Raw genomic sequence first — 26,892 nt, 5'->3', positions numbered from 1 at the left:
CAAGGCTGCCGTTCAACATAAAATTAGGGTTTGGACATCGTATAAACATTGTGTTTGTACCGAAGCATATTGGCCTTTTCCAATAAGCTGACCCTGGTAAACTTGTATTCCTTTGACCCTCCATTGTTTTTATATGTTTTTAGCTTCATCCTTGAACCAAGTTAGCCACTGTTAACCTCTGGCTGGGTTCCAGAACAGCTTGTGCCAGCTTCTGCCAGTCCTGTGGTACAACCCTATTATATGTTGACCAAGAGTTTAACATTTGCTTTACAGATGGGGAATGCATGTCATAAGATACTATTGCCTCCTTAAACTTTCATAAAGCCAACATTTCAATTGGAGCCCAAATATTTTGTGTTGTCATTTGATCAGGCAACTGCTGTATGGTTACAGGATAAATTAAGGGTGACTGTGAAAACAGGCTTTCTTTCAGTAACCTTATGATCCAAACTTGAAACAACTTCACTTTTAATTTCTTCTGTCTGAATTTTTACAGGTTTAACAAATTTTTCTAAAGCTGTCATCCTGGCACTTGAATTGACTATCTTTTTAAATAGTAAAATGAGGATAAGCATAGTGATAAACTGCATAATTCCAACAATACTAATCTTCTCATATAGTTGTTCCATTGTCAGACTGCCTAAAATTTCAAACAAAACCCAATTTTCTTGCAATGTACATATAAAACCCACTTTTTTTGATGTGGAAAAATTTCTCTTTTAAATAGTTTCCTTTAAAATATATGATATGTTATGACTTACCAAATCTGCGTAGAACAGTAGAAATCCGGGCCAATTTCAAAACAGCCACCTAGTGTCTGAGGTGTGACAGAGAGAGAGAGAGAGAGAGAGAGAGAGAGAGAGAGAGAGAGAGAGAGAGAGAGAAAGCGTAGCCGGCTAAAGCTTAAATCCAGCCATGTGTTCCCTCTTGAGCCGAGTCAGGGCTTGGCTCTGGCTTCCTTAAGCTCTGACCATGTGCGTTGACTTCACAGACAGGGGCCCTGTTCGGCAGGGCAGGCTGAGTTGTTTGTAGCACAGGCTTTAAGCAAGTAGCTCATGGTTATTCCGGCCATACCCAGCAGGAAGCAATTTCAAGAATACAATGCCCACATTCCCAAAGAGTTGGTGTGGGGAAGGTGTTTTTTGTTTTTTGTTTTTTGTTTTTGTCTTTTAATGGGTTTTGGGTCTGGGATAATTTTCATGGATTAGGGGAGTTGGTTACAAGTTGTTGTCAAAGGTTAGGAAAAGGGCTAAGGAAAGGAGATTAGATTTAAGGTTCTTGTTTAAAAAAAAGGAAGAAAAATGTAAATACTTTACATTGGGTTGCATTGTTTTATATTGTATATAAATTATATATATATTGAAATTGATATTGTTAGAAAATGCTATATGTATATTTCTAATTGTACTTATACTGTTCATTTAACAATGTCATGTGATTTTCTGATCCTGGAATGTTGTTATTACCAATTATTAGGATATAAAGAAGTGAAAGTTAGTAGTTAGACATTATAATAGAACTTGTAGTCATATTAGGTATGTTTTCAAGATTGAGAAGATATATTTTAGATAGACAGGTTATCTTCAAACCCTTCAGAGATCTACAGAATATGGCATTTAAAATGTTTTAATAACTTAGAATTTTTTTTTTTTATGACTATGAGACATGTCGGCTCCTGGCAGTACCAATCTACTTCAGAGAAAATATGGGCATTGAAAAAACGGCAGTTGGAGTTAACTTTCATTGTGGCAAAAGTTAGCCACTGGACAACAAAGTATCCTCGAATCAACTGCTGACAAACAGGACAGACAGGACACGAAACAAAGGACTCCTGATTCTTGCCAAAACAAGTGTGGTTATGGCTTTATCAAAAGGCATCTTCTGAGGCCAGGACAGTATGACACCATTCCTAAAGTGGTCTTCACAATCTGGAAAAGGTACAGTGCCCTTTTCTTCGAAGGCAGCTGAACAGACAGTGGGCCGATGACTTCTGTTGTGCAATGGAACAGCAGCAGAAACTGTTATTCTTGAAGAGTAATTAAGCTCACGCCTCTCAATAGTAGACTGGCATTTAATAGAGGGATGTGGAGAAGAAGGGGATGCTGAGATGAAGCCACATACACACATAGCCAAGAAGAATGGACAGCTGAATTAAAAAAACATCAGCAATTTCCAGAATTTAAAATCCTGAATCATGACATGACACTAGTGGAATTCAGGTGTTTCTGGAATATAGACTGCTCTCACCCAATGTGAGGTTGAACTGTTGGTTGACCTTGTGTACATCCTACTTCACAAATGAGTCTGTCAGATACACTAAGCCTATAGGCTGAAGATGATGCCTGAACACCGCGGAGAAACCTCAGATGATTGTCCAAGCAGCTGGCTGTTTCTGTCAACTCAAAATTTCTTGGAAGTTGCTTGCTTGTACTTCCTGTTTTTATTTTTGTTAGCTAATATTATTTCCTTCTTGGGTCTCTGAGGGTGTCGAAGATTAGTTAGTTATAGGATAGAAAGTGAATTAGATACAATAGGCTAGATAATGGAATTATTTTCTCTGAATTTGTCAAATACAAATGAACTAGACATTGTTTAGGTATTATTTGTATATATTGTATATAGTTATTGTACTTTTGTATATCGTTTTTCTTATGTTAGTTATAAGCTTTTACCTTTTTTTCTTTTTATTAAAATAGATAAGGGGAAATATGGTGATATTTTATTTGTATTAAAATGTTATTTGTATGTTAATAAATAAAGTTGCCTGGGGGTCAGAGCTATTAGCAAGCCATAGTAAAGCAGGGCAGTGGTGGCGTATTCTTGTGATCCCAGCACTTGGTAGGCAAAGCTAGGTAAGTCTCTGTGTGTTCAGTGATACAGCCAGTATTGGATACACATGCCTTTAATCTCAATACCAATCATAGAAAACCTGGAGGTCTAGACAGACAGGCCGTGACAAGGCGGTCATGTGGTTGGGTTTACAACCAATGAGAAGGCAGAACAGAAACACTATAAAAAGACAGACACATAGGAAGTAGCTCTGGTTCAGAGAGGTAGGACCACTGCAGGAGGAAGGGTAAGATTTTAGCTCTTAGCTCTGACCTCTTGGCTTTCTTCTTTGCATTGGTTCTGTGTTTCTTATTTAATAAGACAGTTGGTTACATCTACAAGGTGAGGCGGGACAAATACTAGTTATCCAGGGGGGCTCTGGCATTCTAGGCCCCCAAGAATCGTTCTAAATGAATGATCCAGGTTTTGTATAGAATTCTAGAAAAGGAATAAGGAATCCTTGTTGCAGCAGATGATACAGAGAAGTTGAGAAAGAACAGATTGGGTTCTAGCATGGTGATATGGATTATTCTAATGGAGAGGCAAGAGTTTCTGGTCCAGAAATATTAACAGACTAGATACTCTGAAGATTACATTTAGATTACTTTTTTCTCAGAGCTGAGGACCAAGCCCAAAGCCTTGTGCTTGCTAGGGAAGTACTCTATCACTGAGCTAAATCCCCATTGCCAAATTTTTTTAATTTAATTTTATTTTACAATACAATTCAGTTCTACATATCAGCCATGGATTCCCTTGTTCTCCCCACTCCCGCCTCCCTCCCCTTCCCCCCAGGCTACCCTCCTATTCCCACCTCCTCCACGGCAAAGCCTCCCTCAAGGACTGAGATCAACCTGGTAGACTCTGTCGTGGCAGGTCTAGTCCCCTCCTCCCAGGCCGAGTCAAGGGACCCTGCGTAAGCCCCAGGTTTCAAACAGCCAAGTCATGTAATGAGCATAGGACCCAGTACCACTGCCTGGATGCCTCCCAAACAGATCAAGCCATCGACTGTCTCACCCATTTAGAGGGCCTGATCCAGTTGGGGGCCCCTCAGCCTTTGGTTCATAGTTCATGTGTTTCCCATTGCCAATTTTTTAAGGACATATTTTAGAGAAAAGTCAAAAGGAAATGGAGGATTTAAGACTACCAATGTCTGATGCTATCTCAAGATGTGAAACGGAATGTGATGGACTGATCGTGTTTTTCTTTGGGGATGTTATTTTTATAAAGACAACACACTTAGTAGGGGGTTTCCTAGCATTGAGCTCAGCAGCACAAGGACTCCCCACTCAATGACTAGTCTGGAATCCTTTAAGTAAAGTGGAGATGCAGCAAGCTGATAAAATGAAATGTAGAAGTGCCTGCAGTTGAAAGGTCAGGATGAGATGGGTCACTCCAGAATGTTAATCAAGAAAAGTCAGAATAAGGAAAATTAAATATAGGAGGAAGTCTGACAATGTGTGGGAAAAGTCTTTATTTGCTATTGCTTTGGTGATTGGTATTACACATCATCCTCGGAGTATAAAAATAGTACAATGGGATCCTTCTTTGAGAAAACATGTCCACATTTGATATGATATTGTATATTAAGTTCAAGTCTCTGAAATCTTGTAAGAAAAAATGGCACATCATGGAACATGTTTCTGGAAAAAGAAATAGAGAAGAATTACTGAAGCAGATTTTGGTTGGAAATATGTTAAACATATATATGACATACAAAATCATGAGAAAGAAAATCAGTAAAACAATCCAGACAGGAGTCCAATAGAGTCTGAATATTGATAGACACAATTATCTTGATGCCTGCACTATCCACTTAATTCTAAATTCAGGCTGTCAACAAAGACAATGCTCTTCTGATGAGGATGACATCAGGGCTCCCTTTCTACCCTTATTCATTGGGCTGTAGATGGCAGCATTCAGCATTGGAGTGAACACACTGTTTACATCACCAAACCCACTGTAATTCTCTATGGTAATGTGTAAGAGAAGAACTGAGGCAAACTGACAGTCATGTCCCAAATAGCAGGCAGACCAGCTTTCAAGCACCAAATGCAAATCATGGTTATCTGAAATATCAAGAGTATGAATATAGCCTCAGTGCAGTTTCCAGTGGTCTTTTGTCACCATCAGCTTCTGGCTCTGCGTTTTAGAAATTATGTAGACAGAAGAAATCACCTCAGTAATTTTCACGTATAAAAAGCAACAGTCAGATTCATGAGGCAGTACTGCCTTGATTAATTTAATTATAACTCACATGGGAATATAATCAGTCAAATAAGAACACTAACACTTTCTTCACAATTCCTCCCAACACATAATCATATTTTATATAAAACCTGATAACTCTGAAATGCTTGTAGCATATTACAACACTTGAAATAACACAGTATCTTCTGGGCATGACAGGACTACTGCACTCATGAGCTCCAAGGTCAAGCGGTCAACATTCTAGTATGGAAGAGAAAGGGGCTCACTGCCCCCACCCCTAACTGAGAAGCTGGTGGTAGTTGGTGGCTTTTGGAGGAAGAAGAGTCAGTTTACTTTAGGGTGCTGATGCCAGGTGGTTTGAACAAACTCAGCGATGGCTCTAACACATGAGCATATGGTCATGCAGTGTTGCCCTAGATAGATGATTTAAAACAAAACAAAAGGCATGGATTTAGTAATGTTGGGGTTAGCAGAGTGGATCAGGAACCATTTGAGAGGAATGTGGGGTAATATGATCAAAATACACTGTATGCATAGATGAAATTCTCTATTTAAAGAATTTTAAAACTGTATTATTTAAAAGTTTGCAGTTCAATAGCATTAAAAATCTAATACAAACTTATCTTTTTTACTTTATAATTTTTTACTTTATAATTTAATTTAATTTTACATATCAGCTACAGATTCCTCCCACCCCCCGACCCACCCTTCCTCCAATTCACCCCCCATTCCCATCTCCTCCAGGGTAAGGACTCCCCTGGGGATTCAGCTCAGCCTGGTAGATTCGGTCCAGAAAGGTCCATTCCCCTCCTCCCTTCACCCAGGCTGAGCAAAGTGTCCCAGCATAGGCCCCAGGCTACAAAAATCCAGCTCATGCACTAAGGACAGGTCCAGGTCCCACTGCCTGGATGCCTCCCAAACAGTTCAAGCTAATTGACTGTCTCACTTGTCCAGAGGGCCTGATCCAGTTGGGGTTTCCTCAGCTATTGGTTCATAGTTCATGTGTTTCCCCTAGTTTAGCTATTTGTCCCTGTGCTTTTTCCAACCATGGTCTCAACATCTCTCGCTCATACAATCCCTCCTCTTTCTCGCTGATTGGACTCCCAGAGCTCCACCTGGGGTTTGGCCGTGGATCTCTGCATCTGCTTCCATCAGTCATTGGATGAGAGTTCTACCATGACAGTTAGGGTGTTTGGCCATCCGATCACCAGAGTAGGTCAGTTCAGGCTTTCTCTCCACCATTGTGAGTAGTCTATTGTGGAGGTATATTTATGGATTTCTGGGGACCATTCTAGCACTTTGCTTCTTCCTATTCCCATGGGGTCTTCATTTGTCATGGTCTCGTTCTTTGTTCTGCCTCTCTGTTCTTGATCCTGCTGGTGTCTCCCACTCACCTACACTCTCTTTCCCCAGACCCTTGCGCTTTATTACCACCCCATGTCCACTTTGCTCATGTATATCATCCATTTCTCTGTCACTGGGCGATCCCTGTGTCTTTTTTTAGGGTCCTCCTTACTAGGTAGCCTCCCTGGAGTTGTGAGTAGCAGTCTATTCATCCTATGTTTTACATCTAGTATCCACCTATAAGTTAGTACATACCATGTTTGTCTTTCTAAGTCTGGATTACCTCACTCAGGATGATTTTTTTTCTAGATCCATTCATTTGCCTGCAAATCTCATGATGTCATTGTTTTTCTCTGCTGAGTAGTACTCCATTGTGTATATGTACCACATTTTATTTATCCATTCTTCAGTTAAAGATCATCTAGGTTGTTTCCAGGTTCTGACTACCACAAAGTTCTCTTGTGGTATGATTGAGCATTTTTTGCGTATATGCCCAAGAGTGGTATAGCTGGATATTCTGGGAGATCGATTCCCAATTTTCTAAGAAAGCTCCATATTGATTTCCAAAGTGGCTGTACAAGCTTGCATTCCCACCAACAGTGGAGGAGAGTTCCCCTTGCTCCACATCCTCTCCAGCATAAGCTGTCTTCAGCATTTTTTATCTTAGCCATTCTGACAGGTGTAAGGTGGTATCTGAGAGTCATTTTGATTTGCATTTCCCTGATGATTAGGGATGTTGAGCAATTCCTTAAATGTCTTTCAGCCATTTGAGCTTCCTCTGTTGAGAATTCTCTGTTTAGCTCTATAGCCCATTTCATAATTGAACTGCTGGGCATTTTGATGTCTAATTTCTTGTGTTTTTTATATATTCTAGATATCAGCCCTCTGTCAGATGTGGGGTTGGTGAAGAACTTTTCCCATTCTGTAGGCTGTCGCTTGTCTTGATGACCATGTCCTTTGCTCAACAAAAGCTTCTAAGTTTCAAGAGGTCCCATTGATTAATTGTTTCTCTCGGTTTATGTGCTACTGGTGTTATATTTAGGTAGTGATCTCCTGTGCCAATGCGTTCAAGACTACTTCCTACTTTCTCTTCTAGCAGGAAGTGGTTGGGGTCTCGGGTGGATGGGTGTGGGGGCAGGGCGAGTAGATTGCAGGGTCCACTGGGAAGTCGTAGAGAAAGGGAACCTTCCCAGGGGAGCCCTGCTTGCTGGCCATCAACTGGGGCCCACCTAGGAGGGTCTTCCCCAGGAATGGCTGGGCCCAGGGATGGGACCTAGGGGCAGGCCTCCCTGGGTATGATCCCAGACACTCACCTCTGGTCCAGATGGGAGCTCTGGGCAGGATCACTTTTATCTTCTTAAAGAAAAGTGTGAGACAGTCACTGTCACCACAATTCAGATTTTTGACTTGGGACTAGAAGATTTTTTTCTGCAGACACAGATGGTCAGTATGGCTCAGTTCATTCACTTATGCTTTTAACTATCTTCTTTTTACCATCCTTAGGAAGAATTTCATAATGCCTGTGATTATTATTGAGCATTTCCACAAATGTTTACATCATGTTCAGGAAAAGGTAATCTTAAGTGGCATTTCATTTTTCTTTCTTTGGTGAATAAATATTTGACTATGAAGCACCCTGGAACCTAACTGAAACATGAACAAATAGGAAGTCGTGTGACTCCGTTACTTAAGTTTTGTTGTTGTTTTTTTTTTTTTTTCAGACGAGATTTCTTCCAGCTAGACAGATAACAGTCCTTCCATCAAGAATCTTACTCCCAGGGTTAGCTTTAATTAAGAGTAGCCATAATTTGAAATAAATGTCTACACAAATCATTCACAGTGCACTTTAATATCCATTGTTCTCTAAATTTCAGAACCATCAAAACCCCTCTAAGGCAAATCCCCAAGTTGATCATGAAAAGTACCAGGGAAGGGACACTGAGATGGCTACTTAGGTGAAAAGAGAGAGTTTCCTCCTCCCAATTTGTTTCTTTGTCTTCACATGAGCAGAATGACAGAATAGTATGGCATGTATTGTTTGTCATCTGTCTGTCTGTCTATCTATCTATCATCTATCTATCTATCATCTTCCCCTTCTCTCTAAATAAAGATATTGTTTTTAAGTACCCATCAGTAGATTTCCATATATTCATCATATGAATGTTTATTTTTATAATGACTGAATAAACAAATACTGTTTAAAATCATGGGAAAAACAACTTTGCTAGGAGATAATAGTTTTTAACCATAGTCAAAAGAGAATCTGCCCCTTAACTTTGTGGCTATGAAACTCTCAATCCTTCCCTCATAAAAGTGTGGATTTCTACTTTGTTTTAAAGGACCTATCATTTAATTTTCTCAAGTCCATCTATTAGTTTGGTAGAACCATTGGCTTTGTGCCAGTGGTTTGAATCAGCTGTGCCTGTGTGAAGAAGATAGCACTGTGGTGTGAGGCTAGTGTTTGTATTCATGTCATAAAGATGTTGACAATTTAACTTAAATGGAAAATCACTCCAGGCTCAAAATTGTTGTAAATAGAGAGGGAGGAGCGAACTAATGTGAGAAAAGTGGCAAATTTTCATATCCCTTCCTCCTACTTGGTTTGTCTTCTGTTTCTGGAGAAATAAAAATGGTGTTGTCTTATTGGGTAGGACAGTTTCCCAATGCTTACATCAATCCTATTAATCTCGGTAGGCACACCTGCAAACCCAGAACAATGGAAGCAAGGGAAGAAGTATCTTGAGTTGATGGAACCCTTACCTGTCCCTCATTACTCCATTTTCTCAGCACAAGAGATGATTATATACACACGCTCATTGGTCAAAGCCAAGACATGCTAAGCATGTGTTAGTCAATGGCATCGGCTAAAAAGAGAAGTTTTCACCACAGTGATTTAACTACTTAGTAAAGAAGTAGCATTCCCTATTCATTATGCAATTTGTCTTTCCTATATCCTCACAGGTCTAAATTTGAAGTTTCCTACTGAGGTCATCCACCTGATGAGTACTGCAATGATGAGTCTCTTTATTGGAAGGTAATGTATAGGATTCTAAAAAGTGGAGTAAATCTCACTTCTATAAAGGTTCAGATGGTCAAGGACCCATTTTCTATAACAGACCAAAACCATAGGTAGACAAGGAGAAACTCTTAAAATGTTGTTCTTTGGCAACTTCTGCTGTTTTACCTGATGGGGAGCACTGGTAGGGACAGTTACTAAGCAAGGACAATGACAAGTGGTTTCTTCTAGTGTTATATTTCTCCTGAAGCCCAATGGATCAGGAACTTTATGAGATTTATCACACACATGTGCCCATTCCCAGCATTACTGATTTCATCCTGGACTGTGAGGCTCTTGTTCTAGGAGACATGATCATTCATTTGAACTCTTATGATACCCAGAGCTTTTAGGTCCCCTTCTTTGGCTGCTCATAGCCTTCTTTTTCTTTAGTCTTACCTCTGTTTTTTGTTCATTTCTTTCCATTTCTGATGGCTGCCACCTTCTTCTGCCTTTGCTGTTCTTGAAGGATTCAAGGGTTTCTGCAGCTGAGATCCTCTCTCAACCCTATTACTGTCATCGGGAGTAATACCCAGAGTGCTATCCTCAGTCATTTTATTTCTGGTATCTGCTTGGGACATTGAGTACACCAGGAACAAATTAGGCCTCTTGGAAGTATTTCATATGTGGGGAACCGAGTGCTTGTTTTCCACACTGCACAGAAAGTCTCATTCCTTCATTAAAATCCCCCTTTTCATCATATTGAGAAATAAAATACTACTGGGAAATAACATCGTTTGAATGGGAAGGAGGGAGGGTCACCTGCCTCAAATACAGGAGCATGGAAACACACCCAGGAAGATCCTGCAGGGCTGGTTACAATGTTGGAATTGGGTTGGGGGTACACTCAGAGAAGCCACATGCCTAGCTGTTGAAAACTGCCTCAGAGGTGCCTCAGCAGATAGACAATATACCTGTGAGGATGCTGTGATGAACGGCTGGCAGAGGTAACTTGAACAGTGCAGACCCCAGGAGAAAAATCCCTCAGGTTGAGTGTGGTTCCCTCCATTCTGCACTTAAGAGACCAAAACGAGATAGATTGCATGCCTCTGTGGGATACACATTGAGATTAACTGTTGAAAAAAGAAAAGGCAGCCAGGCAGTGGTGGTGCATGCCATTAATCCCAGCATGTGGGAGGCAGAGGCAGGTGAATTTCTGTAAGTTCAAGGTTAGCTTGGTCTACAAAGCAAGTTCCAGAACAGCCATAGCTGTTACACAGAGAAACTCTGTCTCAAAAAAAAAAATAAAAAATCAAAAAAAGAAAAGAAAAGGCAAAGGGGGAAAAGACAATAGCTGTGGACATGGCTCAGTTGGCAGAATGATTCCTACCATGGAGGAAGCTTGGGGTTCAAACACAACCCACACTCAACAAGTTCCCACTTCTTTAGTCCACACAGGAGGGACTGGAGAGTTCAGAGTTTGTTCAGCCAGGATATTTCTTTTAATCATAGAGCAGTTTCTATGCCTAGAGAGGTGAGGAGGTTTGGGTGCAACCTGTGGTATATTGTGATTTTCATTAATTACTTGATGTCTCACAAAGGCAAGTTTGCATTTTTGTTGAGTTCCTATCCGTCAATGAACAAGGAAGGATGTGGGGCTTTTCATTTCACCAGCATACTGACAGTCTAGAGTTCCAGCCCAAGATTTGCTCCTCATTTGTTTTTGAATTCACTTCCTAAGTGTTTAAGGCTCTGCCATTTCAGTATTAGAGAAAGTTGAGGTTCCCAGCAGCAGCCATGCTCACAGAGTCCATACAGAAGTGTCTCTGTGAGAAACATGACCTCCTCCTGGACATCACTACTTCTTGAGTATACTGAACAGACTGCCTGATAGTGCTGAACACAATCAAAGCAGAAGAATATAAAATATACTTCTATTCCACCTGGCAAGATAGAAAACCAAGTCTGAACTTAGGTTAATGTACAGGAATCTCTGGGATACTTGTGGAAATGAGGGATTACTTCCATGTCACTCTGAGAGTCTGAAATTGGGAACTGGAATCCACATAACAATTCATATGAAAATAGAAGGGTTGACTACATTAAGTCATAGTACTGAAATTCTTTCCTATGAATATATTCTTTCTCCTCCATATATTAAAAACACATCAAAAATCATGCCCTACATGATAGTTCGTGCCTTACATTACAGGACTCAGAAAGCATAGACAAGTAGATCTCTGTGAGTTCAAAGTCAGCCTAGTCTACAGAGTGAAATTTAGGAGAGTATTGCCTGTCTCAAAAGACAAAACAAAAACAATAAAAAGAAGTTACCCAAAATAAGGTGGGGCATAGTGATGTACACTTGTAATCCCAACACAATACATGCAGAGGCATTTGGATGTCTGTAGGCCAGCACAGGCTACATGATGAGTTTCAGGACTACATACAGAGACTCTGTCTCAAACATCATCAACAATAAGAATAACAAAAAGAAACTGAATAACACATGAACCTACACATGAGAATAGTTTGTGAATGTTTCAGTAAGGATCTAATATCCAGGACACTAAAAATCTCGCTTCATTTTCATTTTATGTGTATGGGTGTTTTGCCTGAATGTATGTCTCTGCAGCACATCAATGCACTGCCCAAAGAGGTTGGAAGAGGGCAAAATGTCTTCTGGAACTGGAGTTAGAGAGGGCTGTGAGCTACCTTTTGGTGAGTGGACTGCAACCTGGGTACTCTACAAGAGCAATCATACAGTGAAATTTGTATTAATGCATCTGAGTAGTAGGTCCTAGTAATTCATACTTTGAATTACAATTTGCAGAATATTTCAAGGTCACTATTTGTTGCTCTGTACATTCAGCAGAGGTTACCATTTCTAATGGGAGCAGTGCATTCAGTAACTACTTGATAAGTTAACATGTACACTTGGTGAACATGCACTTTCCAGTTATTCTGGTTCCTACCTATGTGGAAAGATGCTGATGTCTATGTTCCATCATTAATACAAGGCTAATATTTTTACTTTAAATATTATGTTAATTTAGTTTTATATTCATATTTATATTTTAAGTTCTTTGAGACAGTTCTATTCCTGGAAGTGTGTCCTAAGTTCAGCCCAAGGCAAGGGCTGCAAGCATCAAGCATGAAGAATTTGCACAGACTTAATGGTAAATAGTCATAGATCCCTTAAGGACCCATCTGTTAGGATATCTGTAAGTAAGTTCTCTGAAATCTTTTTAGAAAATAAATGTGAAGGTAACATAAAGGGCTGTAGTTGTTAGGACACATCACTCACTAATGTTAAAGCAAAGGGATGATGGCTGCATTAGCCCATTCCCTGATGATTTAGCCAAACTCCCAATGATGTGTACTATGCAACGAAGGGAAATGTTAAGCAATAGAAGACACAAATTGCATTTTACTAAGGAGTACACACTTAGAAAAACGCTCTCTTGGAGCCAGAGAGATCAGAAGTCATTATGTTTTGGGTACATCGGTTTTCTTTTCTAGGCAAATGTCTAAGCAGAAATAATACATTTACGTACCTCACAATATTAAGGGCTTTAAGAGGCCGTGGACAAAAACAGAACTGGGTCATTCCTGCAAGCTTTGAGTGTCCTGGGATGATATTAGAGAAGATGGCTTGCTTAGTATGGTGACTATGTGCTGTCCCTGCATCTCACTTTCAGCATCAGCATCAGCAAGGTTCTAGAGTGATCAGGCAGATGACCTGGGCATCTCCATCCACATGAGTGTTTGTGAACTGTGCCAATTTTCTCTTGGCTTCTGAGGTCAGACTTGAGGGTTGTGAAACTAAGCTGTATCCTGTGCCACTCTAAATGAGCTTGAGGAGGCTGTCCCCTGGTTACCTGAAGGATGTAAAATGAAGGAAAAAAGCTAGCTGACCAATGAGACCCTAGAGAACTAGAAGCATTTGGCTGGTTAAGCTTTTAGGCTTTTGAGCAGCAGTTCAGCAGAGATCCATTTGGATGAGAACTCAGAAGCTTCCAGTCTCAGGAAACAGGATCAGCTGAGGAATTGGCAAGATGAGGTAGCTGTGGCTTGTTCTGTCTCTCTGACCTTCCAGCATTCACCCCAATACTGGCTCCCAGGTTTGATTTTATTAATAAGACCTTCTAACAATTCTGCTGCACCAGGCCTCCTTCTTAGTTGCTGGAATTTGCAGGCAATCCATTATACCTTGCTTTCTAGATCTTTTCACATCTCAGATTGATTTGCAAACTCATATCTCTCACATTTTCTCTCTATCTCACTTCTCTCCTCTGCTTCTTTACCCCAGCACTGCTCTGCGTGTTCATAAACATTTTCATACCAGTTTTGGCACATGCATTGCTCTTAAATTTCAATAGGTCCTCGACTTGGTCTCTACAAGACCTATTTAGAAATAAAGTTAATAATCACATTTACAGCCCTTGGTTCCATGCTTTGGTGGAGAAAGTCCAGAGATGTGCATTCCAGGCTGACAGGGGGCTCCTCTTTACAGGGACTGTCAAAAGTAGAAGAGTGAGTTTAGGCTATAACAAAGTTCTTTGATTCAACAACCCTGAGCCTCTCCCCTTACCAGTCCTTCTTGTGATCTCCTATGTGTATTGGACCCAAAGATAGCAGTACCAACCATTCCCAAGCATGTAGAGTGTAACAGGTGGCTCCAGACCAAGGAATTTAACTTTTGTTTGCCGGTTGAAACACCATAATAGTGATGTACATCATGTTCTATCCCATGATTATTGAATGTCTGGTGTGTGTGTGTGTGTGTGTGTGTGTGTGTGTGTGTGTGTGTGTGTGTGTGTGTGAGTGCATATGCATGTGCATGTGTGTTTCCCACTCAAGGTGCCTCTACATAGTCTAGACTGAGCACTGCCTTGCCACTGACCTTTCCTTTGTCTATTGATTCAAGATTTGGACCATCATACACTTCCTAGAACTGTTTGTTCTAAAGATCTGAGGGCTTAACTGGGCGCATGTGTCTACAGCCAGACCTTTAAAGAGCTAATTGCTGGGACTCATCCCCGGCGGTGGATGGGTCCAGCAGAGGATGTAAGGCATCAGAGGGGAAGGAAATGAGCAAGTCCATGGTGGTCGAGAGACTCTTGCAGCCTGACTGACTAGCAGCCAGAGTGTTTCTTTATTTATACAGAATTTAGTTATCAGGAACTAGAACATATCAGTTTTTGTTTTAAACGCATGTTTCACTTCCTTTTGCTCATCTTTTAGTCATCATTAATAAACTATGACAGAATAGAGTTATTATTTCAAATCATTTTCCCTCAAGTTTTGACATCATTAATAAACAGAGTTATCATTCTTACTCATTAACCCCATAGCCCAATTTTTTGAGAACCTAGAGGCATTTGACAGCCTGTGCTCAGGCTGGTTGCTTTGGGTGCTTCAAGGACACTAGACCAAAACAAATCTTCAGCCACTCTGGGCATTTTCCTATGTCTCAAGCAATGTATTATTAACTCTCAGTGGTCAGAGTGCCCAGGAAAAATCCTCAGGCTAAAGCTGCTGCAGTTATTATTCAAATTCTGGCATAATACAATCAATGTTCACATTTATAACTTTATAGAATTTGTCTATAAGTCTAATCCTGGCATTCTGTTGTTCCTTGGTCAAATGACATTATAGTGGCTCTACATGAGCTAACTTCTAAGAGAGGGAGGTCCTCATACTTTTATCATCTTTCCACTCCATACTTTGCTCATCAGTATGTCTCTGTGTAGGGCAGAGTTGTATGCCACATAATTGTCTGAGTGTACAGTGGGAAGAACCTTGTAATATGAACTGTGGCCAACTCCTCTTGACCTTTTTGAATTTACTTTGTTTTGAATATCTTGTTCCAGTATAAGTATAGGGACACATGTTTCAAGAGTGTCTCATAGCCTTATGAAGAGACCTCTGGCTTCTTTATATGTCACAGCCTACAAGGTGTAAGGAAGACCTTCAAGTAGATAAGGATATCTCCCTAAAAGCAGGGTAGAAATAGCATGTTCAGGACTTTCCTGGGTAAGCTCAGAAGCAGCATTCCTGGGAGAAGGTATAAATGATTCATAAGGAATTTTCCATCAACCCAATATCCTCAAATTGTACAAATATTAATAGTGCCCAAGTATGTAACAGGTGGAGATGAAAACCAAAGGTGGCATGGCAGCCATGATGTGGCTCAGTTTTGCTGGATCTTTGTCACACAGCTGGCTTTCTAACTTCTGCCATTCCATTCAGATATGACTGTGCCAGCTAATCACATCTTCACTCACAGCCTCATAGCTTGAGTGAGCTCTGTTTACTCTCAAGGGGAAAATTTTTTTTTTGAGACAGGGTTTCTCTGTGTAGCTTTGCGCCTTTCCTGGGACTCACTTGGTAGCCCAGGCTGGCCTCGAACTCACAGAGATCTGCCTGCCTCTGCCTTCCAAGTGCTGGGATTAAAGGCATGCGCCACCACCGCCCATTGGAAATATTTATTACTATCTATGTGACTTATCTTTGTTTTGAACTCCCGAATCTCTAAAAGTCTGAAGATCTTCCCCCATGATGTTTACTTCAGAGTACTCATCACTCCTACTCCCCATCATCCTGACACAATTTCTTAGCATCATTTATTTCTCATCATTTTGAGTATGCATCTGAAGCAGGGGAAGAGCCATTCCTGTACAGTGTTTTGAAAGTGAGCCTTCAACTCCCCATAGATAGTTCCTAATGAAGCAGAGAGCTAGATCTCTGACTTTGGAAGGAGAGTGTGCCAAAGAAGTTTCTGTGTGACCCCCCAGAGGGACTTCTGATATGGCACCTTGGTTTCAGATCATTTTGGAGTGAAGTAGTTATCAGGGAGATAAAGGCTGTACTGTGGACATCAGCCAACTCCTCCCTGGACATTCTCTTGTATCTTGGAGAGCCCTGGCATTCCATGTGATGTCACCAGTGTTGTGGTAACACCAACTGCCATTGGGGCATCTGTTCATTGCCTAAAGGTTTCACTTGCAGCCATGCTGGCAAGACTGAGCAGGCTCCTTGGGAGACGGAAGGCAGAACATAACGAGACTAGAGAGAGGAGGAAGGAAGCTGGCCTTCATTCTCAGTGCCACACATCAAGAAATAAATGGTTCTGGGGAAAGTACAGTGAGTCCTGAACAAGGGATGGGGAACTTCCTGAAGGAGGAAAGGCTTCAGCTGGGTTTTTCACAATGGGACTCAGGATCTTGGAGCTGTTTGGAAGTAATGGACCTATTATGCTTCTCTGAGTTCCTAATAAGCAGACCTGGAGTTGAGGATTTCTGGTGGTTAGTTTGGGAGAACCAGGAATGGTCAAGCCTGCAGCTGCTCTGCTCAGGGCCTCTGCTTTCACTCCAAGTGGGAAGAAGCATAGGAGGGAGAATGAGGCTTCAGTTACAGCACTGAACTTCACCCTCAGTGGACATTGTTTGGTTGTGTGATGCTAATAACAGGCAGAGTAAAGTCCCTTGGCCAGAGTTGGAGGTTCTCATTTTACCTCATAGTCACTTGCAGGGCAGGAGCCACCAAGCATTGTTGCATTTCAGTGACCCCTAAGGTTCCTGAGTTCCTGCCCGCTCACTAGCCAGTCATCTTTTCTCTAACTTGGGTGCAGGAATGGGCCATCACTCTTCCTGCAGGTGTTTGTTCTTGGTGTCTGAGGGCTCACCTGAGGATGCCCAGTCCTTAGGTATCTCCAGTCTGTCCTGTCACTAGGTGATCACACCTTTGCTAACATCATGATGGATGGACTGTACTCTGCTGAAGTTTTGGAGAAATTTTCATCATTACCTATGTGACTTATTTTTGGTCTGACAGGACACTCATAATCTCCCATCACTCACCCACAGTGTAACATCCCTGTTCATCTTTCCTGATATCTTCATTCACTTCCTGGAACTTATCTTCCTCCTCCATCATCCTGATCTGATTTCTTAGTATCCTTTACTTCTCATCTTATTGATTAGAGATCTTAAGGAAGGGATGAGCCCATTCCTGGAGAGTGTTTGGAAAGTGAGTCTTCACCTCCACAGGTTGACCTAGTGAAAAGTTTCTTATGAATCAGAGATCTCTTGATGCTGAAGGTGCTGAAGGCCTTCCCCTGTGTGTCAAGGAAGGCTACTGGAAAGGGAAGCTTGGCTTTTAGTGAATTGAGGAAGAGATAGTTATCAAGTAAGTGATGACAGTTGGCAGTGACTCTAACAGTTCCTCCTCTGAACATTCTATTGTCTCCTGGAGAGCACTTGACAAGATCTGTGAATTCACCATGGTTGTGGTAATACCATCTGTCCTTGGGGCATACCTTAAGTGCTTATAGGGCTCACCAGAAGACATGTTGGCAAGATTAAACACAGTGGTTGGCAGAGAGATTTGGCTTTCTAAGGAGGAAGTGAGGCTTGAGGTGGACCTTCCAAAAATAGGGTTCAGTAGCTGGGGTCTTAAAAAGAGGTCTATGCTGCTTCTCTGGATTCCTGAAAGGGCAGACTCAGAGTCAAGGATTCCTGATGGTTAGTTGGCAGAGAGCCAGGAGTTGTCAAGGCTGCAGCTGCTGTTCTGGGAGTTCCTTAATTTCATTTTGAGTGGTAAAGAAGGCCAGCAGGAGTCACAGACTAAGGAGTGTCAGGGTAGGGTGTTCCTACAGTTCATTGTCAGTGGATTCCTTTAGGTTCCATGGGTATCTGATGTGAGTACCAAGGAGGGAAACTCCCTATCCATGCACCAAGGTCTTAGACATTCACTTACTTTTAGTCCTGGACACAGGTGAAAAGGGATTGGTGGTGCTAAGCACTAGGGACTTCAGGACTTTGCTGTCTCACGTCAGATATGAGCTGATATTTCCAGAGCTGCATGGCTGGGTAACATATGCCTTCCAGGGACAGTGGAGCTGCAGTAGGGGCTGGTGCAAAGTGACTGGGGACAGAGACATGGCTTATGAGCCCCAACTTGAGGACAGCTGTCCTGCTCTTTGGGTCTTCACTGGGTTCCATGCATTCCCTCTTTCTCAGGCCTCTTCTTGGGACTAAACATGATCTTTCCTGGCCCTGTGCCATATAGCCGTACAAATTCACTTATGTTCATCTTTATACAGGGACTACTGGAAAGGCTTCAACTCCAACCTCCCTCACTGAGCAAGAACAGCAGATGAACAAGGTGGATAGACTGACCCGTCAGCTACAGATGATGACCAATGAAAGGAATGAACTCTCTATAATCCTGGCCAATTTCACCAACAATGATTTGAACAACAGGTAGTCATTATGTCCAGTTCTATGGTGATTATCTTGATCCTACTGAGTGAACCCCAGCAATCCTCAGGTCATTGGAGGCTGTGCCTTCAGGGTATCCTCATGCCCAGGCTAATTTTTCTGAGTGCATCTGAGAGGCAGAACAGAAGCCTAGTTGGGAGTGAGATGGGGATACAGGCTGCCCTGCTTGCTCCAAATGAAAAGCAGAGCTTGTGGCCTGAATCACAGTCTGGCGATAAAGGCAGTAGTGTGTGAGCTCTTACATGCATTTCAAGAGTCTTTGACAGGTGTTGGCTTATGGAGATGCTATGTGCTGTGAGTTTATGGTGACTCTTTGTTCTGACCAGCAGGAGCTTGGGTGCTGGTGGCTGTTGGAAGCAGCAGGAGGGGCCAGGTGCCATCTCAGTGTGTGCTTGAAGGCTGAACTTCTTCACTGCTCCTCTCTGGTCTTGATCCTTATACTCTGAGACAATGCTACCTCCCTACATTTATTTGGCACTGTGTGTGTGTGTGTTTGTGTGTGTGTGTGTGTGTGTGTGTGTGTGTGTGTGTGTGTGTGTGTGTGTGTGTGTGCATGTGTACCCAGTCCTGGCAGTTGGAGGTCTCTGGCAGGACATGTGGTTCTTCCTGTGTCAGGAAGTTTCCAGGCAATGTCAGTAACTCACTGTGAGCAACAGTGTTCTTGGCCTGTGTGCTCATGTTGGCAGCCCATTGGAATCCACTGGAGACTTATAAATTTATCCTTAAGTTGGGTCTACTCCCTGAAAATACTGATTATGTGATCTGGGCATCCATATAGCAATAGGAACCTGGGATCAAAAATCCCCATTCTGAAGACACAAACAACATTATCATACGTTTCTGGTGGGCCCAGACTTGTGACACAGACCCCTGAGGACTTCTTGGAGAGCTAATCATTTCCTTCAGACCCAGTGATGGCACTCATGAAGCCCTGGTTCACTCTCTTAGCACCACCTGACTGCTGGTCTGAGGCCAGGACAGCAAGTTTAATAAGCACCACATTGTCTTACTTTATAGGTTCTATAATATGACATCAACTGTGCTGGGGTAGTTGAGGGCACCACCTGAATTCATATGGTCATTGGGTCCTGTGTTCATGGGGTTCTTTGTTCCTGGGCCATGCCCTACCACAGGCTCAATTTCGAGCTGGAGATGCTGAATATGGAACATAAAAAAGTGATGGTGGACCTGGAGAAATTCCCTAGTGAGATAAGTGAGGCCTTGAACAAGTGCAAGGAGTTGACCAAGGAAACTGTCTACTGCAGGTGAGTAACTGACTTCACTGCAACCCCATTACTTGGGAGTGACTGCTTTTTACCATGTTTTTGTCTTTGAACCAAAGTGAGGCCTTTTGTTCTCGCCTGTCTGCCCCATAGCAAGCAGTCTGCCTTGTGCTCTTGACTTGGGCCTCTTGGACCAGTTTTGCTAAGAGTGAAGTGTCCCATCATTGTCCTGCCAGCCTCAGAGGCCTCTAGATAGAAAAACTATTAGCACCATGATGGGGTACCAGGCATTTGTGTGTCTCTGGGGCTTTGGCAGGGCTTACAGAGCTGGTTCCCATGGGACCCACAGGTGGAATCTATTCCCATTGGATCTTCTGTTCTCCATCAAGAATGTTTACCCTCTACCTGCTGTTGTTTTCCCAATACCATGAACAGTTAAGCACATGTTGGGGGAGGCAAACCGTGCTCTCAGAAGTACATGGATCCCTTTCAGTTTCAGGGTTTTCAGAAACAGTCTGAGTCTCTCTGGAATTTGGCTCTTCTCTGGCTTTGCCAGCTACTAGGTTATGCTGGCATGGCTACAGTGGACTCTAGTCTGGGATTGGGACCTTGCAGGGATGATGTGGGAGTGGCATATGGAGGCTGGATGGGGCTCACCTTGTTCTTTGTGGTGGTTCAGCATCCTTCACAGCCAGCTCCTGAGTGAGAGGACTCATCTAAAGGAAAAAGTGAGCATCTTGAGAGAGAAGAACCGAAAGCTGAGGGGGGAGCAGATTTCACTACAAGAGTCCTGTGAGGAGATGAGGAGGCTCTGTGGGGAGGCCCATGAGAAGATCTATGACCTCTGGGCCAAGGAAAAGCAGGTAGGCTGAAGTATTGTGTGCAGGCTGCCCACCATCTTTAATCATACAGATGTGCATTCACACGCAAACACACACACACACACACACACACACACACACACACACACACACACACACACACACACACACTCATGGGACCATCCACCCACTTATCCATCAGATCACCAACATCTCATCCAATTGTTGGTTTCTGTGATCGTTCCTAAGTCTTTCTGGAGAGTTAGCCTCTTATGAGATCACAGGTTGGAAACAGCTTTGAGGAGCAGTGCCCTGTGAAAATGCCAAAGGAGTGGTTCTCATTGTCATCCTTTTTGTCTTCTCTCATATGTTACATCTCAACATCAGCTCCCCCTCCACCCCTCCTCCCACTCCTTCACCCCCAGATCCCTCCTACCCCAGGTCCACTCCTCCTTAATTTCCCTTCAAAAAGTTGCAGGCCTCCCATGATTTTATTTAATTATTAAAATAACATTGAACCCCGGGCTTTGCAAATGCTTGTTACATATTCTAACAATGAGCTATATACCCCATCTTTTAAAATCTTGATTAATGGTCACACCAAATTGCACAGATTAACTTTGAACTCACAGTAGAGTTCAGACTAGCCTTTAATATTCAGTTCTTCTGTCTCAGCCTCTGAGTAGCTAGGATGAGGGGTGTGCATCACAAACTCAAACCTAGTCTAAATACTTCAATTAAAATTAATAGTTAAACCAAATGTCAAAGGTCAATGGATTACAAATATGTGTTTTTAAGACATAGGTGCTAAATTATTAGTGATCTCAAAAACATCAGTGAAAATATAATTTAGATGTGTCATCATTAGTAGACAGGTAGCTTTAAAAAAATAACATAATGGTTGCTTTTCAAGAATATTTCTTGGGAGTCACATAAATGCCAGGAAGTAAGCTATACTTGGAACAAACAGATAAGATGTCTGTCCTGAAGGAACTGAGGAAGTTATTACCTTATATCCATCTCGTACATTCCAGCTGCTTTTTGCTCTGAGCAACCAACCCTCCAGCTCTTCTTGTGTCTGAGACCTCTAATAGAGGATTTTCCTGCAGGAGGCAGCATCCAAACCTTCCTGTTGATTTGTCCATGAAATTCAGTCTCCACAGGAATGGCAATCTTACCTCCTGCCCATTATTCACAGCCTGCAACTCACTGCTATATATGAAAATGATTATATGCCATCAAATCATAGGAATTTCGGCTCCTTGTTAATATTTTAGTGGAAGGAAATTTTAAGCTTTCCCTTGGGTAGATACTACATAGTTAATAACTATTTTAGAGTGTTATAACTATTAAACAATTTATTTTTATTTTTATTGAGTGAATATTCTCTTTTTTACTGAAAATAGATCATTCTCTCATACAATAGTTCCCAACAGTAGTTTCCCCTCCCTCCACTCCTCCCAGTGCCCACAAACCTCCCCTCTTCCTCAGATCTGCTCCCCCTTGGCTTCTTTTCAGAAAAGAACAGGCCTCCAAGAGACAACAGCCAAACATGACAAAACAAGATAAGACCAAACAAAAATAAGACAAGACAAAAGCCATCATATAGACTGGACAAAGCAATCCAATAGGAGGAAAGATGTCCAGAGAGGAGGCAAAAGAGTCAGAGACAAACCCACTCCTACTTTTAGGAGTCCCATCAAAACTCCAACATGTACGCAGAGAAGCTGGTGCAGATACATGCATGCTCCATGTTTGCTGCATCAGTCTGTGTGAGTTCATGTGAGCTCTGCTTAGGTGATTCACTGGGCCATGTGACCTGATAGAGAGTTTCAATTTAGACTCCCACTTCCACACAATGACTGGCTGTGGGTCTCTGCACCCATCTGCTGCTAGAAGAAACTTCTTTGATGACAACTGGCAAGACACCAATCTATGAGGATAGCAGAATATTGTCAAGAATATTAGCAATTATTTTATTGATTTTTTTTGTAGTTACATTTGGTTCTACCCTAGGTCTGTGGGCTATTTGGTCTCCAGTTCCTGGCTATCCTGGCAGTGTAGGGCATGGACTGCTTTTCCTTCCATGGGCCTCAAGTTAAACCAGACATTGTATGGCCACTCTCTCAAGTTGTGTGCCAACATAGCCCCAGCACATCTTGCCCGGAGGACAGACTATATGTTGAGGTTTTTGCAGCTTGGTTGGTGTCCATGTTTCTCTTTCTATAGCCTGCAGAGTACCTTTCCAGGCCAAACAGAATAGAAGATAGGGGTGAGAGCTCCATGAAGGCAACATCTTGATCTCTCTATGTTCAATGAACTGTGTAGATATTGCCCACAACAATGGTACCCCACTGTCAGTTTTCAGAGACGAACACTTTGTCCTAGCATCAATCTGGGTTGTTAGGGAGATCCAGAGAATTCCCTTACCAACAGTTCAACTGACTGCAATCCAGTCTCACCACTGGAAGCCTTGCCTGGCTACAGAAGACGGTCAGTTCAGACTCTGTACACTCCACTACTAGGAATACTCACTAGGATCACCCATATAGGTTTCAGGAAGTTTTCTCTGCACTAGCTTTCCACAACATGCTCTAAAGGCCCCCAACTCCAGCTGTCTCTCCCCATACTCTCTCCCTCTATCCCTTCCCCCTAATACATGATCCCTTCTAATCCTGCTCCCACTAACCCCAAATCCCCCTGAAAAATATATTCTATTTTTCCTTCCCAGGGAGACCCATGTGTTTCCTCTAGAGACTTCTCTTCATCTAACTACTTTGTATCTGTGGAATGTAGCTTGATTATCCTTTACCTAACAACTACTAATATACTTACAAGTGAATACAAATTATACTTGTCTTTCTGGGTCTAGGTTATCTCCCACAGGATGTTTTTTTCTAGTTCCACACGTTTGCTTGCAATACCAGTTGGATATCATTTTATACTCCCTTGTGTAAATGAACTACTTGTTCTTTATTCATTCGTCCATTGAGGGACATCTAGGTTGTTTCCTGTTTGAGGTTATGAATAAAGCCACAATGAACATATTTGAGCAAATGTCCCTGTGGTAGGATAGAGCATCCTTTGGTTACATGTCCAAGAATGGTTTACCTGGGTCTTGAGGTAGATCAATTCCCAATTTTCTGAGGAAATACCATATTGATTCCACAGAGGCTGTACAAGTTTGTAGTCCCACCAGAAATGGAGGAGTGTTCCCCTTGCGACAAATCCACACCAGCATGAGCCGTCACTCCTGTCATTAATCCTAGCTATTCTCACAGGTGTAAGATGGAATTTCAAAGTAGTTTTGATTCACATTTCTCTGATGGCTAAGGTTGTAGAATGTTCCAGTGTTTCTCAGTTATTTGAGATTCTTCTTTTGAGAATTCTCTGTTTAGATCTGTACCCCATTTTTTAATTGGATGTTTTTGTTTGCTGATGTCTAGTCTATTGAATTCTTTATATATTTTGGATATTTTCCCTCTGTCAGATGTGGAGTTGATGAAAATCTTTTCCCATTCTATAGGCTGCCTTTTTGTCCACTATTGATGGTGTCCTTTGCCATAAGAAGTTTCTCAGTTTCATGAGGTTATTTTTAATTGATCTTAGCTCCTGTGCCAGTGTTCAGGGCTATTCCCTATATTCTCTTCTACCAGGCTCAGTGTATCTGGTTTAATGCTGAGGTCTTTCATCTACTTGGCCTTGGGTTTTGTACAATACAGAGAATATCAATCTATTTGCAGTCTTCAACATGCAGACATCCAGTTTGACCAGCACCATTTTTTGAAGATGCTTTCTTTTTTTCCATTCTTTCTTTCTGGATTCTTTATCAAAAATCAGATGTCTGTAGGTATGTGTATTTATGTCTGGGTCTTTGATTAGATTGCATTGATCAATGTATCTGTTTTATGCCAATACCATGTGGTTTTATTACTATAGCTCTGTAGTACAGCTTGAAATCAGGGATGGTGATACCTACAGCAGTTCTGTTACTGTTGAGGATTGTTTTAGGTATCCTAGTTATTTTGTTTTTCCACATGAAGTTGAGAATTGTCTTTTCAAGGTCTTTAAATAATTGTTGGAATTTTGATGGGGATTGTGTTGAATCTGAAATTTCTTTTGCTAGAATGGCCATTTTTACTATGTTGATCTTTCTGATCCACGAGCATCAGAGAGCTTTCCACTTTTTGATATCTTCATTTTCTTTCTTCAAAGACCTGGAGTTTTTAAACATACGAGTCTTTTACTTACTTGGTTAGAGTGACCACAAAACATGTTATAGTATTTTTGGCTGTTGTAAAGAGTGTTGTTCCACTGATTTTTTTCAGTATGTTTATTATTTGTATGTATTTGTGCTAATGAATTTTTTAAGATAATTTTGTATCCAGCCACTTTGCTGAAAATGTTTTTCAACTGTAGGAGTTCCCTGGTAGATTTTTTAGGGCACTTATATATACTATCATATCATCTGTAAATAATGATATTTGTATTCATCCTTTCCAATTTGTATCCTCATGATCTCCTTCGGTTGTCTTATTGCTCTAGCTATATCTTCAAGTTCTCTATTGAATAGATATGGATAAAGTGGACAGCCTTGCCTTGTTCCTCATTTTAGTAAAATTGCTTTGAATTTCTCTCCATTTAATTTGAAGTAGGTTATATGCTTGCTGTAAATTATCTTTGTTACATTCGGGTATATCCCTTGTGTCTATAATATCCCTGTGGTATACCCTAATAAAACTTTCTGGAAATCAGAGAACAAGACAGCCACTGGATTAGACATAGAGGCCAGACTGTGGTGGCACACACTCCTTACCTTTAATTCTATCACTTAGGAGGTAGAGATTTGTCTGGATCTGTGTGAGTTCAAGGCCACACTGGAAACAGCTAGGCAGTGGTGGCACATACCTTTAAACCCAAGGCTTGAGATCTCATGTCTTTGCTTGGGAAGGACACTCGCCTTTAATCCCAGGAAGTGAAGGCAGGAAGAAGAAAGGTATATAAGGCATGAGGACCAGGAACTAGAAGATTTAAGCAGTTCAGCTAAGACTCTTTTGAGTGAGGACTCAGAGACTTTCAATCTGAGGAAACAGGATCAGCTCAGGAGTTGGCGAGGTGAGGTTGGCTGTGGCTTGTTCTGTCTCTCTGATCATTCTGGCTCCAGGCTTTTTATTTATTATAAGACCTTTTCAGATTCATGTAACATATCTCCAGGACTTTTATCATGAAAGGGTATTGGATTTTGTCAAAGGCTTTTTTTTGGGGGGGCATTAATTAAAATAATCATTTTTTCTTTCAGTTTATTTATATGGTGGATTACATTGACTAATTTTCATGTTGTACTGTTCTTACATCTCTGGGTTGAAGCCTACTTGGTCATGATAGATGATCTCTTTGATATGTTCTTGGATTTGGTTTACAAGTATTTTTATTGAGTACTTTTGCATCTATGTTTGTGAGGGAAAATGGTCTGTAATTCTCTATGTTGAGTCTTTCTGTGGTTTGGCATTCAAGGTAACTGTGGCCTCATAAAATGAATTGGGTAATATTCCTTCTATGTTTATTTTGTGAACTAATTTGAGGATATTGACATTAACTCTTCTTTTTCTGGATGGGAGAGTTTTAATGACTGCTTCTATTTCACTAGGTGCTATAGGTCTATTTAAATTGTTTATCTGATCTTGCTTTAACTTTGGTAAGTGGTACCTATTGAGAAAATTATCCATTTCTTTTATATTTTCCAATTTGATGAAGTACAGGATTTAAAGTATGTCCTTGTGATTCTCTGGGTTTCCTCAGTGTCTCTTGTTATGTTCCCATTTTTGTTTCTGATTTTATCAATTTGGATATCCTCTGTCCATCTTTATTTAGTTTGGATAAGGATTTATCTATCTTGTTGATTTTCTCAAAGAACCAATTCTTTGTTTTATTGATTTTCTTGTGTTGTTCTCTTTGTGTCTATTTTACTGATTTCAGCTATGAGTTTGATTATTTCTTGCAGTCTACTCTTCTTGGATGTACTTACTTCTTTTTGTTCTATAGCTTTGAGGTGTGCTATTAAGTTGCTAGTAAGAGATCTCTCTAATTTTTTAATGTAGGCACTTAGTGCTATGAACTTTCCTCTTAGCACCACTTTCATTGTGTCCTATAAGTTTGGGTATGTTATGTATTCATTTTCATTGAAT

General features: G+C 41.3%; 1 protein-coding gene and 1 long non-coding RNA gene across 12 annotated transcripts in view; one reads left to right on the top strand and one right to left on the bottom strand.

Moving 5' to 3' along the window:
- LOC143269255 (disks large homolog 5-like) overlaps positions 1–26,892 on the top strand; it is a 126,341-nt gene that overhangs the window by 93,863 nt on the left and 5,586 nt on the right. For 7 of the 11 annotated variants that reach the window (XM_076554329.1, XM_076554318.1, XM_076554319.1 and 4 more), the window contains 6 exons: positions 7,885–7,954; positions 9,343–9,415; positions 12,012–12,097; positions 18,486–18,645; positions 19,797–19,928; positions 20,566–20,749. In XM_076554329.1, coding sequence (XP_076410444.1) covers positions 7,930–7,954; positions 9,343–9,415; positions 12,012–12,097; positions 18,486–18,645; positions 19,797–19,928; positions 20,566–20,749 — 660 coding nt within the window. In that variant the 5' untranslated portion in view covers positions 7,885–7,929. Of the gene's footprint in view, positions 1–7,884; positions 7,955–9,342; positions 9,416–12,011; positions 12,098–16,302; positions 16,526–18,485; positions 18,646–19,796; positions 19,929–20,565; positions 20,750–26,892 lie in introns of those variants that run through there. The other 4 variants (XM_076554327.1, XM_076554324.1, XM_076554323.1 and 1 more) reach the window with 4 other exon arrangements.
- Positions 12,790–17,629, bottom strand: LOC143269294 (uncharacterized). Its single transcript, XR_013045694.1, has 2 exons — positions 17,242–17,629; positions 12,790–13,895 (listed from the first exon to the last, which is right to left on the bottom strand). It is a non-coding gene; the product is annotated as an uncharacterized LOC143269294 (long non-coding RNA).

This window comes from Peromyscus maniculatus, chromosome 18 (assembly GCF_049852395.1).
Source record: "Peromyscus maniculatus bairdii isolate BWxNUB_F1_BW_parent chromosome 18, HU_Pman_BW_mat_3.1, whole genome shotgun sequence".
NCBI lineage: Eukaryota > Metazoa > Chordata > Mammalia > Rodentia > Cricetidae > Peromyscus > Peromyscus maniculatus.
The sequence above is the reverse complement of the archived record's forward strand: the minus strand, read 5'-3'. Positions and strand labels throughout refer to the sequence as shown.